At 51.6% G+C, this 24537-nt stretch overlaps 2 protein-coding genes across 3 annotated transcripts; both read left to right on the forward strand.

The window, feature by feature from the left end:
* Window positions 1-4098: 4098 nt before the first annotated feature.
* On the forward strand, window positions 4099-13313 carry LOC117673240 (zinc finger protein 783-like). Its single transcript, XM_087894288.1, has 6 exons — window positions 4099-4563; window positions 5796-6194; window positions 8436-8562; window positions 9227-9352; window positions 9629-9742; window positions 11437-13313. Exons 1-6 carry the CDS (start codon window positions 4540-4542, stop codon window positions 12306-12308), a joined length of 1662 nt encoding a protein of 553 aa, XP_087750414.1. The 5' UTR covers window positions 4099-4539; the 3' UTR covers window positions 12309-13313.
* A 3531-nt stretch (window positions 13314-16844) lies between these two features.
* On the forward strand, window positions 16845-24537 carry LOC148114412 (zinc finger protein 212-like). Of its 2 annotated transcripts, XM_087894287.1 has the most exons (6): window positions 16845-17078; window positions 18780-19163; window positions 20865-20976; window positions 22285-22398; window positions 22481-23227; window positions 23810-24537. In XM_087894287.1, exons 1-6 carry the CDS (start codon window positions 16860-16862, stop codon window positions 23812-23814), a joined length of 1581 nt encoding a protein of 526 aa, XP_087750413.1. In that variant the 5' UTR covers window positions 16845-16859; the 3' UTR covers window positions 23815-24537. The 2 variants fall into 2 exon arrangements, with proteins under 2 accessions (XP_087750413.1, XP_087750412.1); XM_087894286.1 differs by having other exon boundaries at window positions 16960-17078; window positions 22481-24537.

The following is a 24537-nucleotide window of genomic DNA, read 5'->3' on the forward strand; positions in this document are numbered from 1 at the left end:
CCCTCCAAGCTCAGAGAGACCCCCAAGGCCCCCATAGTCCTTCTTCCTCCTCCTCCCTTCTAGAACTGATGACGTTCCCTAGATGGGTCACAAGATGTCCGCAAGAAACCCATCAACCTCAGAGACACCCACCCCACCCCGCCCCAAGGCCTAGTTACCTAGTTGGGTCATGAAATGTCTACAAAGAAACCAAGAAGCTCCAAGGACCTCACAGTCCTTCCTCCTCCTCCTCCTCTCTCCACAAACCCCCCTCCTTTCGAACACTGATGGTTTTACCTAGTTGGGTCATGAAATGTCTGCAAGACAACCACTCAGCTCAGAGAGTACCAAGGACCCCACAGCAGGGGTGAAATCTAAATTTTGTTACTACTGGGTTCTGTGGGCGTGGCTTGGTGGGGTAATGTGACTGGGTGGGCGTGGCCTTTTTTTTTTTTTTTTACTTTTAAAAGCATTTTTTCTACAACCTTAACAGGTTGCAGAAAAAAATGCTTTTAGAAGCCTCTGACGATCAGGCAAATCATCTGGGATCGTCAGAGGCTTTTAAAGGCGTTTTTTTTTTTTTTGCTACAACCTCTTCGGCTGAAGAGGTTGTAGAAAAAAATGCTTTTAGAAGCCTCTGACGATCCCAGCTGAGCTGCGCGATCGTCAGAGGCTTTTTTTTTTTTTTTTACTTTTAAAAGCACTTTTTCGGCTGAAGAGGTTGTAGAAAAAAATGCTTTTAAAAGTTAAAAAAAAAAGCCTCTGATGATTGTGCGGCTCAGCTGGGCATGGTGTGGGGGGGCGCAGGGATTTTTGCTACCGGTTCTCCGAACCACCCGCCGCCATCACTACCGGATCGGGCAATCCGATCCGAACCGGGAGCATTCACCCCTGCCCCACAGTCATCCTCCTCTCCACAACCCCCTTTCCTTTTAACGCTGATGCTGTTATCTAGTTGGGTCATGAAATGTCTGTAAAAATGACCCCCCAGTTCAATCCCAAGCTGCAAATCCTCTCTTCTCTCCAAATTAAGCCACGTTTCTCCACCTGGCACATATCTTTTCAATCAGGCCGTGGTCTGAACCATTTTTGCGAAGCGCCAAAAATAAAAAAGACATTTGAAGAGTCAAATCAGCTGAGAGACCCACCAACTCCTTGGTAGCTGCAGTTCTCCGGGTCCCGTTCCATCTCCTTCATCATCCTCACCGCCTCGTCGGAGGTATCGCCAAGATCTTCTATGGCAGCAGGCTCCTCAGCCAGGATGCCGGGACTCCTCAGAAGCCGGACGGATCTGCGAGGAACCGAAGGAGGACACCCTCAACTTTGGCCCCACATATCGGCAGAAGGGAGAAGTCACACCGGTTGCATCCCCGAATGTCTCTCTACCAGTAGTCCTCATCTTACGACCGCCATTGCGGCCCACAATTTCGGTCATTCGGCGAGGCATTCGTTTCATGAGTTTTTGTCTCGTTTTACAACCACCTTCGTTAAGCAAAACACTGCAGCTGTTTAGTATGTAGCACGGCGGGGAAGCAAATTCGGCTTCCCCTCAACTTTGCCGGTTAGAAGGTCGCAAAAATAGACCCTGTGAAACCCCCCACCCCCCCAAGGAAGGCCGCGACCATCATAACTACGAGTCGGTTGCCAAGAGTTTGAATTTTGAATCAGGTAACTGTGGAGCAACGGTCACAAGGGTGAAAAATGGCCGCAAGTCCCTTTTTTCAAGCCAGTTGTAACTACAAACGGTCACTAAGTGAACCATCGTAAGTCCAGGACTGCCTGCATTTATTTATTGGTTTGTCATGTTGAGGGACCACCCTGCCTCATTGCGCGACGCACAAATAATAGGAATATTAAAAAAATTTACACATGTCGTCCTCAGCTTATAATTATTCGTTTAGCGACCATTCAAAGTTCAAGGGAAATCCACGAGGAAAAAGCTTAGCAACTTTTAAGACGAATGGCCTGCAACTTCCAGATTTCCCAAACAAGCATGGAATTCTGGGAGTTGAAATCCTCCCTCTTAAACCAAGTTGGCTGGGGGATTCTGGGAGTTGTAGTGCTCCCCTCTTAAAGCATACTGACTGGGGGATTCTGGGAGTTGTAGTGCTCCCCTCTTAAAGCATCCCGGATGGGGGATTCTGGGAGTTGAAGTCCTCCCTCTTAAACCAAGTTGGCTGGGGGATTCTGGGAGTTGAAGTCCTCCCTCTTAAACCAAGTTGGCTGGGGGATTCTGGGAGTTGAAGTCCTTCCCTCTTAAAGCATGCCAGCAGGGGAATTTAAATTAGCAGGCATTATTGATGCAGGAGGCAGGACTTAAATTCCACTCATTCCACTGGACTGGCTGGGGACAATGGGCATAGTAGCTTGGCCCTCCCAGAAGCTCCCTTCCATGTCCAGAATAACAGAGTTGGAAGGGACCTTGGAGGTCATCCAGTTCACCCCTCCCTTCTCAAGCAGGAGACGTTTCCTGACAGATGGCTGTCGGATCCCTTCTGAAAAACCTCCATTGTTGCGAGCACTCCCAATTTCCAGAGCCACTTCCCACTCCCCATCCCTGGGCTGGATGCCAGGATATGGGGGGGAGGGGGAGAGAAGCAGGAAGGCACTCTGCACATGCTCCATTCTTCTCCCCAAACCCAGCGCCCAGTTCCATATATCCCTGATGTTTCCCCAGGTGGATGCAATGCGACCTCACCTGAGTTTCAACCAAGTCTGTGTGGCTGGGGACGAGGGGTTTGGTGGTAGCTGGCTCGGCCTGGCCTGGCCTGGTTCCCTTCCACCTCTCCAGCCGGTTGCTCACGGTAACGGACCGGTCCCTTCGGAGGATGAAGGAGGGATGAAGGTGGAGAAAGGATGCTGGAAGCCGAGCATCACCTGGCGGGCAGGGAGGCCCCAAAGACACCCCTCTGGCCTGGCTCGGTCGCCGGAAGATAAGGGCAGACAGGCCATGGGGAGGCTCGGCCCCCTTCGCCCGGCCTGCCCCCGGGACCCCTCCCCTCGCCCTGCCCAGCCTCTGCCAGGCTACATTCCCACCACCGATTGGTCCTGCCTGTCTCTCGAGCATCTCTCCCTGCCCGGGATTGGATGGGGTGCCCGCCGAGAGGCGGGGCAGGCGAACAATGGTTCATTCAGGAACTGGCAGTACCTTCTCGGCTGGGTGGGTGGGCGGGCCGGGGGAGGGTGGGAAAGAGCCCCCCACCCCGGGTGTTTTTCTGGAAATGAGGGTGGGTGGGCTTGGGTGGTTGTTTGGAGGCTGAAGCACTGAGGATGGAAAGAAAGAAACAGGTTGAAGTTTAAGAGGGGAGGACTACAACTCCCAGCATTCCCTAGCCAGCTATGCTTTGGGAGGGGAGGACTTCCACTCCCAGAATCCCCCAACCAGCTGTGCTTTAAGAGGCTTAAACTCCCAGAATTGCCACATCAACATGCTTTAAGTTGAAGCCCACCCCTCATAAAATTTCAAAGCTGGGGAGAGGCAGCGGGGGTCTCTCTGCGGTGGAGGAAAAGCTTTGGCAGGACCCGAAGACCCTCTCCTCATACTCACCTTTCGAATGGGGGGGGAGACCAGATAAGCTGCTTCCCCAACTCCTGTGGGGGCCTGATCCAGCCCCTTTGGGGACCCCCAGGGGAAGGGGTGCCTCCCTCTTACCCACCCCCGCCTTTGCTTCTCTCCCCCTTTTTCCAAACTGGGAGGGGTCGGAAAGGGGGACAATTCAGCCCCCAAAGACCCCCTGAATCCACCACGCGTGGAGCGGCTGATTTGGCCGTTAGGGGGCGCCGTTGTGTCTCCCGCAGTTGCAACCGACGCAACGGAACGGTTCTCCCGCGGGGGGGTGCGGGGGGGGGAGGCTGGGACAAGAATGGAGATGGAGATACGGAGGGGAGGGGAGGAGGGGCCCCCTCCAGTCCTGTCCCCTTCCTCTTCCCTCCCTTCCTCCTCCTCCCTCCCTCCTCCTAAACGTGGGTGCCCCAAAAGGGGAGACCCAGAAATGGGGACCCCAAAAGTGGACACTCAGAAGTGAGTATCCCAAAGGCCAAGACCCCAAAGTGGAGATTAAGAAGTGGGACCCCAAAATAAAGATTAGCGGCCACCCCAAAGTCGAAGACCCCAAAAGTGGGGGACCCCAAAGTGTTGATTAAGAAGTGGGGACCCCAAAAGAGGAGACCCAGAAATGGGGACCCCAAAAGTGGACACTCAGAAGTGAGTATCCCAAGAGTGGAGGACCCCAAGAGTGGGGGACCCCAAAGTGTTGATTAAGAAGTGGGGACCCCAAAAGCGAAGACCCCCAAAGGTGGGGAGCCGCGTCTCCCCTCCCCCCCCCGCTCTCCCTCTCCCGCCGGAGCCAGCGCAGCGCTTCTCCGAGGTTGCAGTGCCGACCTCCGGCCGTCGGGTGTCGCTGCAGGGAAAGCGGCGCCGCTGCTCCTGCGGCGCCCGCGGCTTCCTGGACCGGACTGGCGCCCCGATCGCCCAGCAGCCGACCCGCAGCCCCGGCCGCTCCTTTCCACGCCGCGCCCCGTCCCCTCCTCGCCTCGCTTGCCGACCGTTGCCGCCGGGCCATGGCCGAGTGGAGCCCCGCCCAGGTCAGCGCGGAGGCGGAGGCGGAGGGGGGGGCTTGCCGCAGTCCGGGCGGGGCTGGAGGGGGGAGGAGGAGTCCCTTTTGCGGGGGGGGGGAGATCTGACCCCCCCACTCCCACCCCAAGGGAGGGGCCGGGGTCTCCTAGCCGGGAGGGGGATGAATCCCCCATCCTGGGTCTGTTTGGGGGGGTCTGGACTCCTCCCGAGCTTCGCTGGAGGCTCATTTGCTGGGCGGGGATCTCCTCGTGGTGCCCTTTCCACCTGCCCAGGGATGCTGGGAAGGGGAGGGGGGCTCCTTCGAGGTCTGCCCGCCTCTAGGTTTGGATCTGAGGGAGGGTCGATGTCTCCCGAGCTTGGATTGCCCCCTTGCCGGATGGGGATCGCCTGGTGGTGCCCTTTCCACCTGCCCAATGGTGGTGATTGGGTGTGTGGGTGTGTGTCCTGCAAGATCCACCCACTCAGAAGTTTGGATCTTGGACAGGGGAGGGTCTGGACCCCTCCCGTGCTTGGATGGAGGCTCACTTGCTGGGTGGGGATCGCCTCGTGGTGCCCTTTCCACCTGTCCATTGGTGGTGATGGGTGGGGGAAAATCCTGTTGGGGTCTGGCCACCTCAAGGTTTGGATCTTGGGTTTGATGGCTGGCGTGGGGGTACCTGGACCCCTCCCAAGCTTGAATTGCCCCCTTGTATTGCTCAGTTTATGGGAAGCGATCGCCTCGTGCTGCCCTTTCCACCTGTCCAGTGATGGCGATTGGGGGGGTGTCCTGCAAGGTCTGCCTTCCTCTTAGCTTGGAATCTGGGTTTGGTGGTTGGACTGGGCAGGAGATGGGGTCCAGGGGCACCCCGAAAGGATTGCCCCCTCATCTCCTGGGGGGGGTGTTGGAATTCGAACCCGGTGCCAGAAGAGGATTGCAGGTGCTTCAAAATGTCTGCTTTTGCTGGAAAAGTCTGGCTTTTGCATCGCTTGCAATTGAGAGGCTGTTTGGTGGAGGGGCTAGAAGCAGGGAGACAGGGAGTTCTAGTCTCACCTCACATGGTTGCTGTTAATGGGAAAATTAGCCGAGGAAGGATTATTCAGGATTATTCTCTGCCTGGAATGACTTCCCAACTAATACAAGTGGGATCAAAATAGAACAAAGGGATAAATAAACTTCGAACGGTCACTAAACGAACAGATCGTAAGTCGAGGACTGGCTGTATCCTTTCCGGGTTGGTGACCCCCGCCGGTTTGCCAACAGGGCCTTCAGTGGGACATGGACTCCCACCACCCGGCAACGGCACAGCCCCTCGGCCTCCCCGAGGAAAACCCCACGGCAGACGTCCTCCCCGAGACGGCCGAGCTCTCCCTGACGGTGGTGGCGGAAATCCAAGCGGTGGAGGGCAAGGTGGACGCCTATGCAGCCCAGCTCATGAGCCTGGAAGGCCGGATGGGCATGGCCGAGACCAAGCTGGACGGCTGCGAGAAGACGGCGGTGGAGTTCGGCAACCAGCTGGAGAGCAAGTGGGCCGCGTTGGGCACCCTGATCCAGGAATACGGGCAGCTCCAGCGGCGCCTGGAGAACATGGAGAACCTCCTGAAGAACCGTAACTTCTGGATCCTACGTTTCCCACCAGGCGCCAAGGGGGAGGCCCCTAAGGTGAGGGGTGGCGGGGTTTGAGTCCTGTGGGGGTTGGGGAGCCTGACGATTGGTCAGGGAATAATGGAAGTTGCCGGTCAACCACTGCCGGGGTTTTTTTTTTTGCCGTGCTGGCAGGGTGACGTCCTTGACGGGAGTTTAGGCAGTGGTGGGTTCCTCCCGGTTCGGTCCAGTTCGGCTGAGCCGGTAGCGGTGACGATATGACGTCACCGAACCGGTTCTCCCCTCCCGGCCTCCCACCCCCCCACCCACGTTATTCTTTCCTTTTATTTGGTCCCACCCCCAACCTATTGCTGCCTCCTGAGTCCCAGCTGATGACTAGAGGGAAAAATACTGTCTAAACTCTTGCTGTGGGGCTTCAAAGGGCCGCCCTACAGCTGATCAGTGTTAAAAGCAAACAAATATGTTGCATCCATATGTTGCAAATATGGCATCGGGCCTGGGTATCTTCGAGACCGCCTGCTGCTACCGATGACCTCCCATTGACCCGTGCGCTCCCACAGAGAGGGCCTCCTCGGGGTGCCATCAGCCAAACAGTGCAGGCTGGTGACCCCCAGGGAGAGGGCCTTCTCTGTGGGGGCACCCACCCTCCGGAATCAGCTGCCCCCAGAGATAAGGAGAATCCAAGACCTCAGTCCCTTCCGCCGTGCCCTTAAAACCCACTTTTTCCAGCAAGCCGGGCTGGCTTAGGAAGAAATTTTTTTAAATTTTTAAATGTTTAATTGGTTTGTGGTTTTTTAAATTTTGGGCCAAATTTATATAGATTTTAATTGTTTTTAATATTCGTATTTCATGTTTTTAATTCTGGCTGTGCACCGCCCTGAGTCCTCAGGGAGAAGGGCGGTATATAAATTGAAAATAAAAAAATAAAAAAATAAATGAGTTGGGTCGTAAGTGCGAGGACTGGTCGTAAGTGCGAGGACCTTCCAGAAATGACTCTGACCAGCTAGCCACGCCCGCCTAGACACATGACCTCCAAGCCACACCCACAAAATAAGCCACGCCCACAGAACCGGTAGTAAAAAATATTTAGAACCCACCCCTGAGTTTAGGGTGTGGTGCGAATGAAGCCAACACGAGTGTTTAATAGAGTTTGTCTTCGCAACCTGGGCAAATTTAAGAGGAGTGGGTTTCAAGACCCAGAATTCCACAGCCGGCCTGCTTTAAGAACGGAAGACTTCAACTGCTGCACAATGCTGACTGATATTTAAGTGATTGTCTACTAGGACTCCTGGACCCCTCTGGCAGTTACTACTGTTGAATCACATACCTTACTTTTCTCATCGCTGAGTTCCATCTTGTTGGATAGGACCCTGGGTTCAAGTCCTTCAATATCTTTTTGGCTCTTGAGCAGGGGTGAAATGTAAAATGTGTCACTACCGGTTCTGTGGGCGTGGCGTGGTGTGTGTGGGGGGTAATGTGACTGGGGTAGGCACGGCCATTTTTTTTTTTTAACTTTTCAAAGCATTTTTTTCTAATACTTTGAAAAGCCTCTGGCGATTACGCAACTCAGCTGGGATCCTCAGAGACTTTTCAAAGCATTTTTTTCACCACCTCTTCGGCCAAGAGGTTGCAGAAAAAAATGCTTTGAAACGCCTCTGAGGATCCCAGCTGAGCCGCACCATCATCAGAGACTTTTTTTTTACTTTTAAAAGCATTTTTTCGTCGGAAGAGATTGTAGAAAAAATGCTTTTAAAAGTAAAAAAAAAAAAAAGCCTCTGATGATCCTGCAGCTCAGCTGAGCATGTTGGGGGGGGGGCGCAGGGATTTTTGCTACTGTTTCTCCGAACCACCCGCTGCCATCGCTACCGGATCGGGCGATCCGGTCGGAACCGGGAGCATTTCACCCCTGCTCTTGAGCCTATCTTCTGGAGGCTTGGCTATTCCTGCCCACTTGGTGTCGTCTGCAAATTTGATGACTTTCCCTGCTCTCCCCTCCTCTAAATCAGGGGTCCACAACCTGTGAGTCGCAAACGGTTTGCAACCGAGCAGCAGAAATTTCTGGCGACCACACGGGTGCACCTTGCAGCCTCGGTTGCATGAGAAGTGGGCGAGCGCATGCCTGTTCCATTTAAATGAGCAGCTGGCGCGCGTGCACGCTGCTTGTGCAAATGAGCTGTGTGCACGTTTGTTGGCCACTCGCGTAGCACCATCTCCCCTCTCCTCCCCGCCGCAAAACCGCAAACATTGCTGAACTCTGATCCCAATTGTTGATGACTCCGTGTCCTTGCCTTGTTGCAGGTCCCGTTGCTGTTTGATGACGCCGCCTGCAGTTTCTCGGAGCAAGAGTGGAGGGGCCTCAATGAAAGCCAGAAGGACCTGTACCGCCACATCATGATGCACAACTACCAGGCGGTGGTCTCCGTCGGTAAGAGCGGGCTGGTCGTCAGGGCTGGGCCCACAGTGATCAGCTGCGCGACTCAAACTTGCCAGGCGGCTGCGTGCAGATCGGAGCACAGATCCGTAGCGGCTCGGTGGTGTTGTGGCTGGGTTCTCCCATCACAGGATGGTTGTGTATCTTTACTCGGAAATGGGCCCTGGGTGTCCATCTTGGGGTTCCATCGACCTCCATTCCCCATTCTGATGTCTTCTGAATCCAAAGCGAGTTGTCCAGTAGACAGTTAGCCCTCAACATACAATCACAATTCTGCCCAAAATTTTCTTTGCTAAGCGAGACGGTTGTTCAGTGAATTTTGTCCCGATTTTACAACATCCCTTGCCACGGTGTATAAGTGAATTGTTAAGTTGCAGTTGTTAAGTTAGTAACAGCGTCATTAAGTGATGAAGTGACTCTGGCTTCCCCGTTGATTATGCCTGTCAGAAGGTTGCCGAAGGGAATCACGTGATCCTGGGACACTGTAACCGTCATAAATACGAGTCAGTTTGCCAAGCATTGAAATTTTTGATCACATGATCATGGGGATGCTACAAGGGTCATAAGTGTGAAAAACGGTCATAAGTTATTTTCCTCAGGGACGTCACTATGAATGGTCCCTAAATGAACGGTTGTGATGCTGTCATTTCCTCCGCAGACACGGCCATCTCCAAACCGGAACTCCTCGCCCGGATTGAGCAAGGAGAGGTTTCGGAGCAGACCGACAGCAGGGACGGACAGCAGACCGACCCCCGTGAAGAGTCCGGATTGGGGAACCGGCCAGGTGGGTGGGGCCACTTCACACCCCTCTTCAAGCATACTGGCTGGGAATTCTGGGAGTTGAAGTCCATCCCTCTTAATCTATTCTGGCTGCGGGATTCTGGGAGCTGAAATCCAATCATTTTAAAGCATGCTGGCTGGGGAATTCTGGGAGCTGAAATCCACCCACTTTGCATTCTCAGAATTTCAAAAATGCTGACTTAGCTAATGGAACACGGAGACGGGAAGTGGAATATGGGGATCTAGGAGTGATGATCCTTCTCTTTTCTCCCTTGAACAGGATCACCAAGTTCTGCTCTCCGTGGGAGTTCCTGGATTAAGGAAGAAGATCTGTCTCTCGTAAAAAGCATGGGGACTTTAGAGGACAGAGAAATCCCTGGGGAGTGCACCATGGGTAAGAGAGGAGGCGGGACACCGGGGAAGGAGGGAGGAGGAGGTGACCAGTTAAACATTTGGAAAACCACTTGGGAACATTCCCAGAGAAGGGTGGTGTCCGGCTGTCTTTGGGAATCAGGAACGCCGGATCAGCCCCAGCTCCTATTTGAAGCAAAGCCAGAACTGAGGTTCACACACCAAAGGTATAGTTTACTAAAGGACAAGCGAAATACAATAAAGCAAAGACAGATCTGAGGTTCACATGCCAAATCCTTAGGTATAACTTTTCCCTCCCAGATATTTCCCATAGCTGGTTCCCCCCATCGTCCAAAACAGTGTGTAGGGTTTCTGAGAGGTATGTGATTCACTTCCTCCAAGCTTCCCCCTCCCTATCACCCTTCCCCCCCCCCACCAGGGTCCGTGACAAACTGACAATGAATGCGAAGCGCAGGCATGAGGTGGCCATTGTGACAATGAGTTTAGTGAGAGGAGGAATTTGGAATTGGTGGTTCGACGGTCCTCACCCGGCACTCTCTTTCACCAGGCAAGATGGCCTTTTTCTGTGTCTTGTTAGATGTGACTTGCCCAGCTGGGAAAATGTGTGAGTGAAGGGCACACCAAGTGGTCAGGAAGGAAGTCCCCCCCCCCAGGGGTTACCAACCTCGGAGCCACGGTGAGGTGTTTGCAACCAGGTCGCAGAAGTGATAGGTGCAGACGCATCCCCACCTGTGTGAGCAGCAGGAGAGCACGTGCACACACGCTCCATTTGCATAAGCGGTGGATGCGCGTATACGCCGTGCATGCAAATTGAGGTGTGTATGCATTCACTGTTTTTATTTATTTATTTATTTATTTTTCATATTTGTATACCGCCCTACTCCCGAAGGACTCAGGGCGGTGAAACAGCCATAATAAATACAAATACATATAGAAGTTAAAAACTATTAAGAAACAGATTAAGTAATTTAGGCTCAAAGATTAAAAACATCCAAATTTATCTAAAGAGGTTTAAAACCCAATTTAAAAGCCAGTTTAAAAGCCAATTAAAAAGGGAGAGTTAGGCCAGACCAGCCTGTTGGAATAAAAACGTTTTTAGGGCGCGGCGGAAGATGCGTAAGTCTTGGATCCTCCATATCTCCGGGGGGAACTCGTTCCAGATCGTAGGTGCCCCCACAGAGAAGGCTCTCCCCCTGGGGGCCGTCAGTCGACATTGTTTGGCCGACGGCACCCTGAGGAGCCCCTCTCTATGGGAGCGAACTGGCCGGTGAGAGGCTATTGGTGGCAGGAGGCGGTCTCGTAAGTACCCTGGTCCTGAGCCATGGAGCGCTCTAAAGATAGTAACCAAAACTTTGAAGCGCACCCGGAAGACCACTGGGAGCCAGTGCAGCTCGCGCAGGAGGGGGGTTACATGAGAGCGCCACATTGCTCCTGTCACCACCCGCGTGGCCGCATTCTGGACCAGTTGGAGCCTTCGGGTGCTTTTTTAAGTTTTTTTTAAGTTTGCCAGTAACTTGTGCAGAATCATCCCCTCTCAATCTTCAAGGCCGGAAAGGTTGAGGAACTCCATCCTGGCCGATCTCTCAGCTCATATGATAATCCGAGCAGGAGATGGCAGCATGGTGCGTGCAGAAGAAGGGAGAGGAGACCTTACCTCTATAGACAGGCCTGCTGGGCGCATCCCTCCTCTGTCACCTGTGTCCTGTTTTTCGCCAGGTGCTCCTCAGCTGCTGGAGGATGATGTGGACAACCTCTTCCCCCACAAGTGGACGGAAGTTTTCCAGGGTCCCGGAGAGGAGCTGCTGTGCGAGAACCAGCCTGTCTCCGTTACCCTGCCCAAGAAGCCCCTCCAGTGGTCCGTGCAGGGGCTGCCTGAGACACAGAAAGAGGATTCGGTCACGTCAGCCGAAGCTCAGACAGGCCCCTTCATCTGCTGCGAGTGCGGAGAAGGATTTGTAGACAGGCAGCTCTTCGCCAGCCACCAGAAGACCCATGGCGGAAGTGGGGTTTACTTTGTGCCAGAGCTTAAAGGAAACCCGGAGGTTAAGCTCACTCCCTTCGCTATCCACAGGGCCCCAACTCCTGCCCGTCCCAAAGTGCATAAGCGCCCTGAGCCGCAGAGGAGCCCAACTGCAAAACCCGGCGCAGTGAAATGTCCCGGGAACCACATGGTGGAGCGTCCGTACACGTGCACCCAATGCAAGGAGAGCTTCAAGCTGGAGGTGAGCCTGCTCCTTCACCAGAAACTCCACGCGGGGAAGGGAGACGGGCCACTGACCTGCACCTACTGCGGCAAGGATTTCCGGGACCTCTCCAAAGCCGTGCGTCACCAACGGATCCACACGGGCGAGCGTCCGTATCAGTGCACAGAATGCGGGAAAAGCTTCATCCGGCGGGACCATCTGCTGAAACACTGGCGTGTCCACACGGGCGAGACGCCCTACCAGTGCGCCACCTGCGGGAAGAACTTCCGCTACAAGGAGTCGCTGAACTGCCACCAGAAAATCCACACCCGCAACCCCACCGTGCACCACCTGATGTTGGGAACGCAAGCAGGGCTGATGGGCCTGAAACCCGAGCAGCCGTAGCGTTGCCCGTGCCCAGCTGAAAGGGATGTGCCAGCCCTTAGGGAGTGCCCCATTGGGGTGGTGGGGGGGTAATGGACTCTTGGGAGCACAGGAGCGTTGATTGCCTTCTCCGTCCTGCACTGGGCACACCTGCTGGATGCCAACACATAAGCTGTGTGCTGCTCCTGTGCAAGAGTCATGTGCCAGTTGCACTTGAGTGGGCTGCAAAGGTCTTGTAGCCCACCCACCCTGCGCCTCCTTGCATGCCTGGGAGGGGGAGTTAAGACAGGGCCTGCAAATACCCCGCGTTGCTCTCTCCAGACCCCCCTCATATTCCACTCATTTCTTTGCCACGTCCACTTGCCCTACGATCTGCTTTGTGACGTATACCCTCTACACACACATATCAACGTACTCCAGAGGTTGGCAAAATGGTGATGGGCCATAGCAAAAAGCAAATTGATTGTCCTTCGATCCTGCCCACTCAAGATGGGGGTCCCAGTCCTCCCACACCTCCGCAGAACTGGAAACACCCACCCGCACCCATTTCCCAAGTCCTTGTTCTTAGTCGGTGTGTCTGTCCGTCTTCTCTGTTTTACTTTTGAAACCGTGTCTGGTTCTTTGCCGAGGGCTCGCGTCCGAGCGAGAAAAAACTTAAGCCAGTGGTCCTGGCAGCTCTCCACTTGACGCCCAGCACTTGCATTGTGTGGTTTCACAGTGTGATGTCCCAGCAGGATTTTGTGTTGCCTGGCTCCCCAGTTCTTGCACACTCCGAGATTGCAGAGATCTGCCCTCCATCGCTGTGGTGGTGTTGGTTGTTTTTCTTTCAAGGTATCTGTAAATATCGGTTGAGTTAGCTATGAATTGCCCTGTTGTTGAGCTCAATTGTCGGCCAAAGTGACTGTGAGAAACCAGCTTTTCTTCTGTGTGACGTCCGGTGTTTGGTCTGTGGCTACAGTTTTGGGGGTGGTTGTTGGTTTTTGTATCACCTTCTTTGGCAAAACATGTCAGTTCGGTGTGTCTCTCCCTGACGTCTTTGTCATCTGTGGGTTTGGGGTTGGGTCGTTTGACTACTCTTAAGTGTGAGAGATTTTGTGTCTCAGACCAGCTATCCTGAAGCTCCCCATCCTATACAAATAGTCCTCAACTTAACGACCGCTCAATTAGCGACCATTTGAAGTTCAGATGGACCTATTAGGGGCTTATCAATAGTCCTCAACTTACAAGAATTCATTTAGTGACTTGTTGCAACAGCACTGAAAAATTACTTAAGAGTTTTTCACACTTACAACAGTTGTAGTTTCTCCAAGGTCATGTGATCAAAAGTGGCAACCGACTCCGATTTACGACCGTTGCTGTGTCCCAAGATCATGCGATCCCATTTTGTGACCTGCTGACAGACCAAGTCGATGGGGAACCCGGATTCACTCAACCACCGCTTAACAACCACAGGGATTCCCTTAGCAATGCCGGCAAGGGAGGTCGTAAAAATGGGGCAAAATTCATTGAGCAACTGACTTGTTCAGCCGCTGAAATTTTGGGCTCCATTGTGGTCGTATTAATATTATTTATTATTATTTATTGAATTTGTATACCGCCCTACTCCCGAAGGACTCAGGGCGGTGAACAGCCAAAAGATAAAATACATATAATACAAATGTTAAAAAACCATTAAAATTCAATTAAATAATTTGGCCCAGAAAACAAAATTTAAAACACCCCAAATTTATAAGACAAATATAAAATTTAAAAAATTTAAAAACAGTTTAAAAAAGAGGTTAGGCCAGGCCGGCCTGCTGGAATAGGAATGTTTTGAGGGCGCAGCGAAGGGTGCGTAAGTCTTGGATCTTCCGTATCTCCGGGGGGAGCTCATTCCAGATGGCGGGTGCCCCCACCGAGAAGGCTCTCCCCCTGGGGGCCGCCAGTCGACACTGTTTGACCGACGGCACCCTGAGGAACCCCTCTCTGTGGGAGCGTACTGGTCGGTGGGAGGCAATTGGTGGCAGAAGGCGGTCTCGTAGATACCCAGGTCCTAAGCCTTGAAGCGCACCCGGAAGACCACCGGGAGCCAGTGCAGCTCGCGCAGAAAGGGTGTTACATGGGAGCGCCACGCTGCTCCCATAACCATGGGAGGACGCATCATCCTCAACTTACAACCGTTCATTCAGTGACTGTTTGAAGTTCTGATGGGCCTATCGGGGGGGAGGGGAGGTGTTTACTTACGACTTATATTCAAAATTCGCATGATGGCCTTCCCCCCCCCGATCACATGACCAAATTTGGGCGTTTAACACCTGAGCGGTGTTTATGATAATTTCCAACAGTCCCGTGACCTTGTTTAATGACAGTTTTTCTGAACGACGACAGTGTTTGTTTTGCAACCAAGGTGGTCCCTCAATGACCACAGCATTCACCTAACCACCTTAAAATCGGCCCCGGGCACATTAATGACCTACTACATCAGGAGTTACAACCATGATGGGCAGCTGTTTCTGTTACCGTCGTAACTCGAGGACTGCCTGTACGTTCTCCTCTGGTAAAAACGGTTGGGATCCACTTCCCGACGTGGCTTCCCCAAATCTGGTGGGTTAGACTGCAATTGATCCCCCCCGGATAGGAAGAGAAGACCCCCAAAAGCATCTGGAGTTGAGTTTACCATAGTTGGGCAGAAACCAGGTTCGAATCCAGGAAGCACGGATTTCGGGACATGTTCAAACAACACAGGTCTCAGAATTTTGGCAGTCAGGTTCTGAAATAGTAATGCTAGCAGTACCTCCGTTTCTGTCCAATTGGGGGGGGGGGTCTGTGGTTTTCCTAGCCTGGACAACCCCACCCTCTGATTGGTCTTTTGGGGAAGAAAATGGAGTTTACCGGAGGGGAACCAACCTATCCGGCAGGTAAGGAAAGATCCTATTGTTGCAAATATCGGGGATCGTCCTTCAACCTAGTATATCAGATAGGATTAGAATCATGTTCTTCAGGTTTGGTGACCCTCCTGGGCATCCATATTTCCATGGTAGCAAAGATATCCTGCCTGGGGGATTCTGGGAGTTGAAGTCCACACACCTTCAAATTGTCCAGTTTGACAAATGCTGGATTAGTTCTTAATTCCTATTTTTCCCCCCTCTGTAACACTAAACTGGGGGCTCTCAGGCCACGGATTTTTGTCACGTTCTCTCCTTTTTAAGGCAAGGTGTCGGGCCCAGCCAGTACAGTTGTCCTCAACTTACGACTGTTCACTTTGCAAGCATTCAAGGTTACAATGGACATCTTCCCCCCCCCCCCCCAAAAACACTTATAACCCAGTTCTGAATTTCCAACTCCCAGGTTCATATGATTTGGGCACTGGACCTGCATTTATATGTCTCAATCTACAACAGTTCGCTTAGCAACCGTTCAAAGTTACGACAGCAGTGGAAAAAAGGGGCTTACGGCCATTTTCACTCTTGGTGATGATTGCAGCGTCCCCTTGGTAATCGGATCAAAATTCAGAGGCTTGGCAACTGGCTCATCTTTATGATGATCCCCTTTTGCGATCTTTGCTTCGGGGTGGGGGTGGGGAGGTGGATTCACTTAACGACTGTACAAGTAATGTAACAATTGCAACGATTTACTTGAGAATGTAAAAAGGGGCAGGATTCACTGAATGACCATGGCAAGATGGGTCCTAAAACAGGACAAAACTCACTACAGTCTCACTTATCAATGGTTCCATTGTGGAACTACCTTTATTCTAGGCAGGTGCTCAATCTTTGATTTGAAGCCCACTTACCCCCCCCCACCTTCTCCACAAACCCCCTCCCCATAAATCTGCCATGGCTCCAAGATCCTTTGAATCAACATTTCAACCAAGCCAGAAGTAATATGGAGGGGGTTGGGAATGTGTGGGAGCCCCTCACCCAGCACAACTACATTTGGGGAGGGGGAAACCGAAAGAACTTGGGGACCCCATGATCCTTGAGGCTGGGCTTCAGGGTTAAAGGGGCTTCAGGGGAACGCAGCCCCTCTCGTGCAGCTCCAATTTGGAAAGGATGCACCGTTTGACAGCCCAAAAGTACAGAGCTGTTGTCTTTGGCAAAGCTTCCTTGGTCAGGATTCTAATTCGGGCCCGTGATTTTTCTTGCTTCTCTTTGGCCACAGATGCTCCCCCCAAAAACTGCCTTTTAGGAGGCTGAAAAAGCCAGATCATCCGCCTGGACCGTCCTCTGGCTGAGCGCGCATGGAGGTCGAAAGGGGGGCTCCAGAGACCATCTATCTAGTCCAGTGTTTCTCAACCTTGGAAGCTTGAAGATGGGTGGACTTCAACTCACTGGCTGGGGGATTCCGGGAGTTTGAAGTCCACCCATCTTCAAGCTTCCAAGGTTGAGAAACAGTGATTTAGTCCAAGAGGAGGAGGAGGAAAAGGGGAAGGAGAAAAGGAGGAGAAGGGGAAAAGCAGGAAGAGGAGAAGGGGAGGAAGAGAAGGAGAAAGAGGAGGAAGGGACATTTCCACCGCTTCCCACCGGGCCATCTTTTCTAGCCAAGACCACCCACCCTAACAGCGGGGCTATTCCCCCCCCTCCACTCCCTTAAATGCGCTCCCAGGTGCGGCTACAGGCTCCGGCCAGGTGCGATCCGTGGGCGGTCTGGACGAGGCGGGGGCGCCCGGTTGCTGCTGCGGGTGCGCGGCTCCTCCTCTTCCTTCGGAGCCCCCCCTTCTCCGCCGCCGCCCCTCCGCAGCCCCAGCTTAGCCCTAGCCCACCGCCCAGCCCGGGAAAAGCCATGGAAACACCGTGGGAACCGAATTTTCAGGTATTTCGCACTCCGGAGCGCACCGGTACCATCTCCTGTTCTCGTCCCGATCTGGAGAGATCAAGGTTCCTCCAGCAACGCTCCTCTCTCCTTCACTCCAGGGTGAGCCCACCCTCCGAAACCCTTGGGGCGCTCTGCGTACGCTCAGAGACTCGCTGGCACCCCCCCCCCTCTTGGCCCTCCCAGGGAGAAAAGCCTCCCCACGAAAATTGGGAGTGGGGGGAGGGCAAACAGAAAGAGCTCTCCCCCCCCTCTTTCCTCTGCTGGCAGCCAACGGGAAAGTCGGATGTCGGGATTTGCTACTTTTGTAATTTAGACATTTGGGTATTTTTAAAAAAACTAACCAACAAACTCCGATTGCGGGAAGCGTTTTTCTTTTTCTTTTTTAAACCAGGAATCGTGCTTTGTAAGCGGAAGTGGGTATTGTCACTGTTTCTCCGTGGGGACTTTAGGGATCACTGTTCCCCCCCTGCTAAACCAGGAATTGTGGTTTGTACGTGAAAGACTTACAAGAGTTCATTTAGCGACCATTCAAAGTTACAACGGCACTGAAAAAAGGGACTTAGGACCGTGTTTCACACTTACGACCGTTGCCGCCTCCCTATGGTCACATGATCAAAATTTAGATTTTTGGCAACCAGTTTATATTTATGTCAGTTGCAGGATTCCTGGGGTCTCGCGAATCCCCTTTGGCAGCTTTCTGACGAGCAAAGTCAATGGGTAAATCCAGATTCACTTTGCAACCATGTCATGGACTGAAGAACTGCAATGATTCACTTAACAACGGTGGCAAGAAAAGTTGTAAAAATGGAGCAAACTCACTTAAGAAATGTTTCACTTAGCAACATAAATTTTGGGCTCAATGCCGGTCGTAAAGCCCCTGGAATTGGGAACAGAATTTTGGTGGCTAAGCAAGGCAGGTTACTAAGTGAGTCGCATCTGAGTTTAAGACCTTTTTTTAGCCATGATTGTTCAGTGAATCAGTGCAGTCGTTAAGTGAATCTGCTGGTCATTAACTGAATCTGACTTGCCTTTGTCATTGCTTGTTGGAAAGTCGCAAAAGTGACCCCGGGAGACCAAAACAGTTGTAAATTCATGCTGGTTGCCTAATAAAGGTAGTCCTCAGTTTACAGCGCTTCATTTAGTGACCGTTTGAAGTTACCAAAAGTGTCTTATGACTTTTTCCCACTTACAACGGTGGCAATCCATGGTCACATTATCGAAATTTGGATTTATGACAGTTGCAGTGTCCTGGCATCATGCCATCCCCATTTTGCAACTCTCCGACAAATAACCACAAAGGGGCAAGCCGGATTCACTTAACAACTGCCAGATTCACTGGACCAATTCGCTGAACTGTCGGTGGGGAAGCCATAGTTCGTCATTATCCATGTTACCGACTTTACAGCCGCCGGGATTCACTGAACAACAGTGGTGTGAATGGTCATAAAATGGGGAAAGAACACTTCACAAGTCTCACTTCGCTTAACCACAGAAATTGGGGGCCCATTGCGGTCGTGTGTCGAGGACTCCCCGTACCCTGATTTGGAGGACATGACGGTCGTAAGTGTGAGGACTCCCCTCTTTTCAGTGCTGAATGGCCGTGAAGCAAATATTTCTTAGGATTTGCCGTAGAGGCTCATGCTCAGAGAGCAGGGGAAGAGGGTTTGGGTGGTCTTTATTGACCGTTTCCGCCCCCAGTGGAACCCAGCTGTCCTGCCGCCGCCACCACCAGGATTCTTCTGGATGCCCCCAAAGCCGGGATGCGAACCGGCGTCCCACCGCCAAACGACCGAAATCTCCTTCTGGACGTTGCTGGCAGCCATGCAGGCGATGGAGAGGAAAGTAGATGTTCACACGGGACAGCTCCGGACGCTGCGACGGCGGGCCGATCTGGCAGAGCACAAGCTCTCCGTGACGGAGAAGGTGGTGACCGATTTCATGCCCCATCTGGACGCGCTGGAGACGATGGTTCGGGCCTTCGGGCAGCTGCACCAGCGGGTGGAGAAGATGGAGGAGAGGTTGAAGAATGAGAACTTCTGGGTGCTGAATGTCCCACCAGGCACTGGAGGGGAAACCCTGCAGGTTAGAATCCCCAATTCTCATCTTCTCATTGGCCATCTTCCAAGTCAGTCTCCCCAGCTTCTGACCTCACCCCACAGGAATGTCCCCCCTCCCATCCCATCTCCTAGGGGATATTATCTACAGAGAAAATAAGTAGGTGAAAAGTCAAGCCTCGTCTCCTCCTTTTTATGGCAGCATCAGAATGCTGACAGACAGGATGGAGACATCTAGCGCTACCTGCAATTGTGGCTTGAGCAATGAAATAGACTACGTTTGATGGGGTTGGTGGCAAGGGCAGAACAGGACATCTGGGAGTGAGGATTGAGGGCGAGAAGGTTTTCGGACCCAGTCCTCGCTTGAATCCTGAACAACATATCAGAGTTGTGATCTGTCTGTCTGTCTGTCTGTAATCTATCTCTCATCTCCCACTCTATCTATCTCCCATCCATCCATCCATCCATCCATCCATCCATCCATCCATATCTATCTATCCAGATAACTCTTATCTTTCTCTCTCTCTCTCATTTATCTATCTCTATGTTTGTCTGTCTATGTATATCATCTATCCATGTCTGTCTGTCTGTCTGATCTATATACCTACCTACCTACCTATCTACCTATCTCTCTATCTCTCTATCTATTTATCCCATCTATCTCATGTATCTCTATCTCTATTTCTACAGTCGCCTATCTTCACAAAACACTGGGCTGTTCACAATTTTTTAAAAAATTACAATTAAAACCTTAAAATTATTTCAAAACACTAAAAAATTTTTTTGTAAAAACAAACTAAAGCATTAAAAGGAGGAATGCAAGGAGACTCACAAAGTCAGACATTTCACTCGCTTTCATTCTGCTCTTGCAGTAGCTGTGGATATTGTTATTTACTGAAAAATAAGACTGAGGTATTGCAACAGTTCAGGAAATGGGTAACACTTGTAGAAGGAGAGCATGGATGTAATGTCTGTCAGATTCAGACAGACAGGGTGTTGTGATCCAGGCCCACGTAGTTGATATTAAATGCAAACAGATTTTATTAAAACAGCTGAGAATTAACTCGTTCTCAGCGTATTCCAAATTAAATGAAAGCAAAGACCTCAAAACACCAGTCTTTAGTTTATCTCTGACCTTGGGATAATGAGGCAAACTGCCAAAGGCTTTTCTTGGCAACAGGTCAGGAACAGAAGAAATAACTACAGCCAAACAAGAAGCAATTCTCTCAATAGTTGTTTTCTGGCAAAGAGCCCAAGAGCCGTTGCTGGTCTTTTAAGCCTTATGGGAGGGGCCAATCATCTCTTGGCCTTACTCCAGAGTCGTCCTCTCTGCTTTAGCTGTTCCTGCCTTCTGGCAGCTCTTCTCATGCGTGCACTAGGAACAGGCTCCTCCTGTTCCTCTGCCTCTCTGCTGTCAGCCTCTGGAGGCTCCGGAGTCCGCGCATCGCTCCTCGATGGTCCTGGCCCCATCTCTGCCTTCGACGCAGAGCCCTCGTCCGAGCCTTCCCCAGCATCCAGGACTGGCCCATGTTCTTCTTCAGCCTCATCGCTGTCCGACTCCGCTGCCAGCTCTGCAGGCTGCTGGCGGACCACAACACTGCCAACTGCCTCTGTGTGTGTGTGTGGGGGGGCTTAGATATGGGGTGGCTGGTCCCAGGAGCGGGGCGCATTTTGGGGGGAAACCACACCCTCCCCAGCTGATCTAGGATCTCCCGGCTTCCATATTCAGGTTCCTGTGAACTTCGGCAACGTCTCGGATTACTGCTCGGAACAGGAGTGCAAGGACTCGAACTCTGGTCCAAAGGAGCGCCAGAAGACTGCGGAGTCCTTGGTTTCAACGGGTAAAGGGGGTGAGGGGTGGGTGGGCCAAGTCTCGGAGGTGACCTAAATAAATTGGGATTAGGTCTCATCCTACCTGGAAAGTTACACCTGGCCTATTGTGTTGGGTGAACAAGAAGGGACAGAATCTCAACTTAGCGACCATGAGAAAAAAAATTAGTCCTCAACTTCTGACCGAGGTTAGCCTCGAAACATCCATTGCTAAGCTTGACGGTTGGGAAGTTTCCCCCATGTTTTATAAGCTTTCCTTCCCTGTTTGTTCAGTGAATCGTGGCAGTTCTTCCATTGGAACATGGTCATTACGGAAGAGGCTTCCCCCCTTGACTTTGCTTGTCAGAAGGAGATCGGCAACAGGGATCACGCAATCCAGGACACTGCAACCATCATAAATTCAAGTCCATTGCCAAGAATCCGAATTTGGATCACGTCGAAAATTTGTCAGAAATAGGAAAACTGAAACAATCTTGAGTTTGGGGACCGTTGCAGTTAAAACGGCACTGAAAAAAAGGGACTTATTGCCATTTTTCACACTTATGACCATTGCAGATCCCTGTGGTCACGTGATCAAAATTCAGATACTTGGCAATGGGGTCGTATTTATGACGGTTCTGTCCTGGGATCATGAGATCATCTTTTGCGAACTTCCGACAAGGAAAATCAACAGGGAAATCCAGATTCACTTACCGACAGTGAATCTGTTACTAACTTGACAAATGCAACGATTCACTTAACAGCTGTAGCAAGAAAAGTCATAAACCGGAGGAAGACTCACTTAGCAAGGGAAATGTGGGGCTGAATTGTGGTCATAAGACTGGCTTAAGTGCTGGATGCCTTGAACCAATGAGAATTTTCATGCCCTTTCTTCTTTTCCTTTCCTTTTCCATTTCCTTTCCTTTCCTTTTCCCTTTCCTTTCCTTTCCTTTCCTTTCCTTTCCTTTTCCTTTCCTTTTCCTTTCCTTTCCCTTTCCTTTTTCCTTTCTTTCCTTTCTTTCCTTTCCCCTTCCTTTCCTTTCCCCTTTATTTCCTTCCTTTCCTTTCCTTCTTTGCTTTGCTTTGCTTTCCCTTTCCCATTTCCTTTCCTTTTCTCCCTCTCTCTCTTTCCCGTTCCCTTCCTTTTCCCTTTCTTTCCTTTCCTTTTCCCTTCCTTTCCGTTCCCTTCTTTCCTTTCCTTTCCTTCTTTCCTTTTCTTTTCCTTTCCCATTTCCCATTTCCTTTCCTTTTCTCCCTCCCTCCCACTTTCCTTTCCCTTTCCCATTTCCTCTCCTCTCCTTTCCTCTCTCTCTCTTTCTCCCTATCTTCCCTCCCTCCAGATTGTGCTAGTTCAAAATCTGGTTCATTGTCCCCGACGGAAGGTGGGGCACCTTTAAGTGGCAAGCATCGAGGACCCTCTGGTGAAGCAGAAGACATCCAAAAAGACAGAGCAGGTAATTTTCAGGGAATCCATTCCCATGGGCGACAATTCCAAAAGCATTCCCAAATGCTTTGTTTTCTGATCCTTTTCCCTAGAAGCTGCTATTCTCTTGCCGACATCTGCCATAGCTGAGTCAGAGCCTGGAAAACTGGATCAGTTCAGCCCCTCACCTGGGTCTTCGGAACATGAAGTGTTGCCCTCTTCAGTAGAGGGCTTGGTGCCGGTTGATAGCGGGACCGGTGCACTAGAACAGTCAGCTGAATCTACAGGAGATGTCGCAAATTTCACCACCATCGTCGTCCAGGAAGGGGTGCTTCCCGGCGAAGCGCCATATGTGTGTCCCGATTGTGGTAAGAGTTTCTTGTATGAGGAACAGTGCGCCTTGCATCAACAATCCCATCTCCAGGTTTCTCCAGACCGCAGGGACAGTCCCACACAACATCCCCAGCCAGAGGTCAGGGCGTATACCTGTCCGGATTGTGGGCGCTGGTTCCCCCACCAGGCCAGCCTGAGCAAACACCGCCTTTGGCACACGGGCGATCGGCCGCACACTTGCGCTGTGTGCAAGAAGACTTTCCGGCTGAAAATCAACCTGCACCTTCATGAACGTACTCACGCGGTCGCCAAAAAAACTGGCTATTACATCTGTGGCCAGTGTGGCCGGGCTTTCAACCACCACTCGAATTTCTTACGCCACCAGATGATCCACACCGGGGAGCGGCCATACACCTGCGGGGAGTGCGGGAAGACGTTCATCCGTAAGGAGCACCTCGCCACCCATGGGCGGCTGCACACGGGCGAGAGGCCCTACCGGTGCCCGCTCTGCCCAAAGAGCTTCACCCGTAAGCAGCATCTGGTGGGACACCAGCGCCTACATGAGGGGGAGGCAATTTGGCTGGAAAATCAGCCCACTCAGACGAATGGGCATGGCCAACAGGGTGGAATCGGGGTCCGGGCAGATGATGTAGAGTCTGGACTCGGACAAGAGACATATCCCCCGTAAACCGTTCAGCAGATCCCAAGGGAGAATCAGATGGGGGGTGGCGGCTGGGAAACAGAGTTTAGGCAGCCATCTTGAACCAAGCACAGGACTGTTATTGGTCACATCCTTGATCCCCAGAGCTGGAGGCAGAAGGGGCTCAAGACCCATGATGATAACAAGAGTAGGAAGGGAGCATGGAAGTCTTCTAGTTCAGCTCCATGCTCAAGCAGGAGACCCTATCCCATTCTGGACCAATCTCTCCTTACATGACCGATTCCTTGACCTTTTCTGAGACCTAGGTACAGAGTGGGTCAAAAAAGTCAAAATGGCCACCTGCCCCATCGTGATTTTTACCCTCTCTTGCCAATACTCTTGACAGGAGGCTCTAATGTTGTGTTCAGTTCCTGGAGGTTGAGTTTTTAATTCTCTGTTTTCATCCCAGGTTGACTTCCTCTGTGAGAGGAGGGAGATGGGGAATTCTGGGAGTTGAAGTCCACCCATGTTTAATTTGCCTAAGGTCAGGCGCGAAGAATCAGGACCACGCCTTAAATTCCAGGCTAAGCTGCTTTATTGCTCATGCCTAAATCGGTCGAATCCTTGACATACAACCAAAATTGAGGCCAACATTTCTGTGGCCAAGACAAAAGCTTGTTCAGTGATCTGTACCCCCATTTCTCGCCACTGTTTTAAGCGAATCTCCGCAGCTCAACACAATTGTTCAGTGAATCGGGATTTCCCGTTGAATTTGCTGGTCGGAAGGTTGCCCAGGGGAATCTCGTGACCCTGGGACACGGCTACTGTCATAAAGATGAGTCAGTTGCCCAACATCTGAGTTTTGATTACGTCTACGTGGGGATGCTACAACAGTCATAAGTGTGTCCCCGGGACACTGCAACCTGTCATAAATATGAGTCAGTTGTCAAATGTTTGAATTTTGATAACCTCAGTGCAGAGAGGTTACAACAGTTGTAAGTGTGAAAAACAGGTCTTAAGTCATCTTTTTTTCAGGGCTGTTGACATTTTGAATGGTCGCTAAATGGAACTGTTTTAAGTCAAGGCCCACATGCATTATTATTGTATATTGTACATTGCTCAGTATGTTTCTATGAGGGAGACGGGCGGTTCCTAACTGTGATACAAAAAAGAAATAAAATGAAATAGTTAATTAAA

Source organism: Pantherophis guttatus, chromosome 4, assembly GCF_059756535.1.
Source record: "Pantherophis guttatus breed Tessera chromosome 4, ASM5975653v1, whole genome shotgun sequence".
Taxonomy (NCBI): Eukaryota; Metazoa; Chordata; class Lepidosauria; order Squamata; family Colubridae; genus Pantherophis; species Pantherophis guttatus.

Excerpts from the sequence above, each read along its gene's own strand:
- LOC148114412 (XM_087894287.1), top strand. The coding sequence starts at position 16,860 with ATGCGCTCCCAGGTGCGGCTACAGGCTCCGGCCAGGTGCGATCCGTGG. Across the intron at positions 17,079-18,779 it reads CGTGGGAACCGAATTTTCAG|TGGAACCCAGCTGTCCTGCC; the intron begins GTATTTCGCACT and ends TTCCGCCCCCAG. Across the intron at positions 20,977-22,284 it reads GGAGTCCTTGGTTTCAACGG|ATTGTGCTAGTTCAAAATCT; the intron begins GTAAAGGGGGTG and ends CCCTCCCTCCAG.
- LOC117673240 (XM_087894288.1), top strand. The coding sequence starts at position 4,540 with ATGGCCGAGTGGAGCCCCGCCCAG. Across the intron at positions 9,353-9,628 it reads CGGATTGGGGAACCGGCCAG|GATCACCAAGTTCTGCTCTC; the intron begins GTGGGTGGGGCC and ends TCCCTTGAACAG. Across the intron at positions 9,743-11,436 it reads CCCTGGGGAGTGCACCATGG|GTGCTCCTCAGCTGCTGGAG; the intron begins GTAAGAGAGGAG and ends GTTTTTCGCCAG.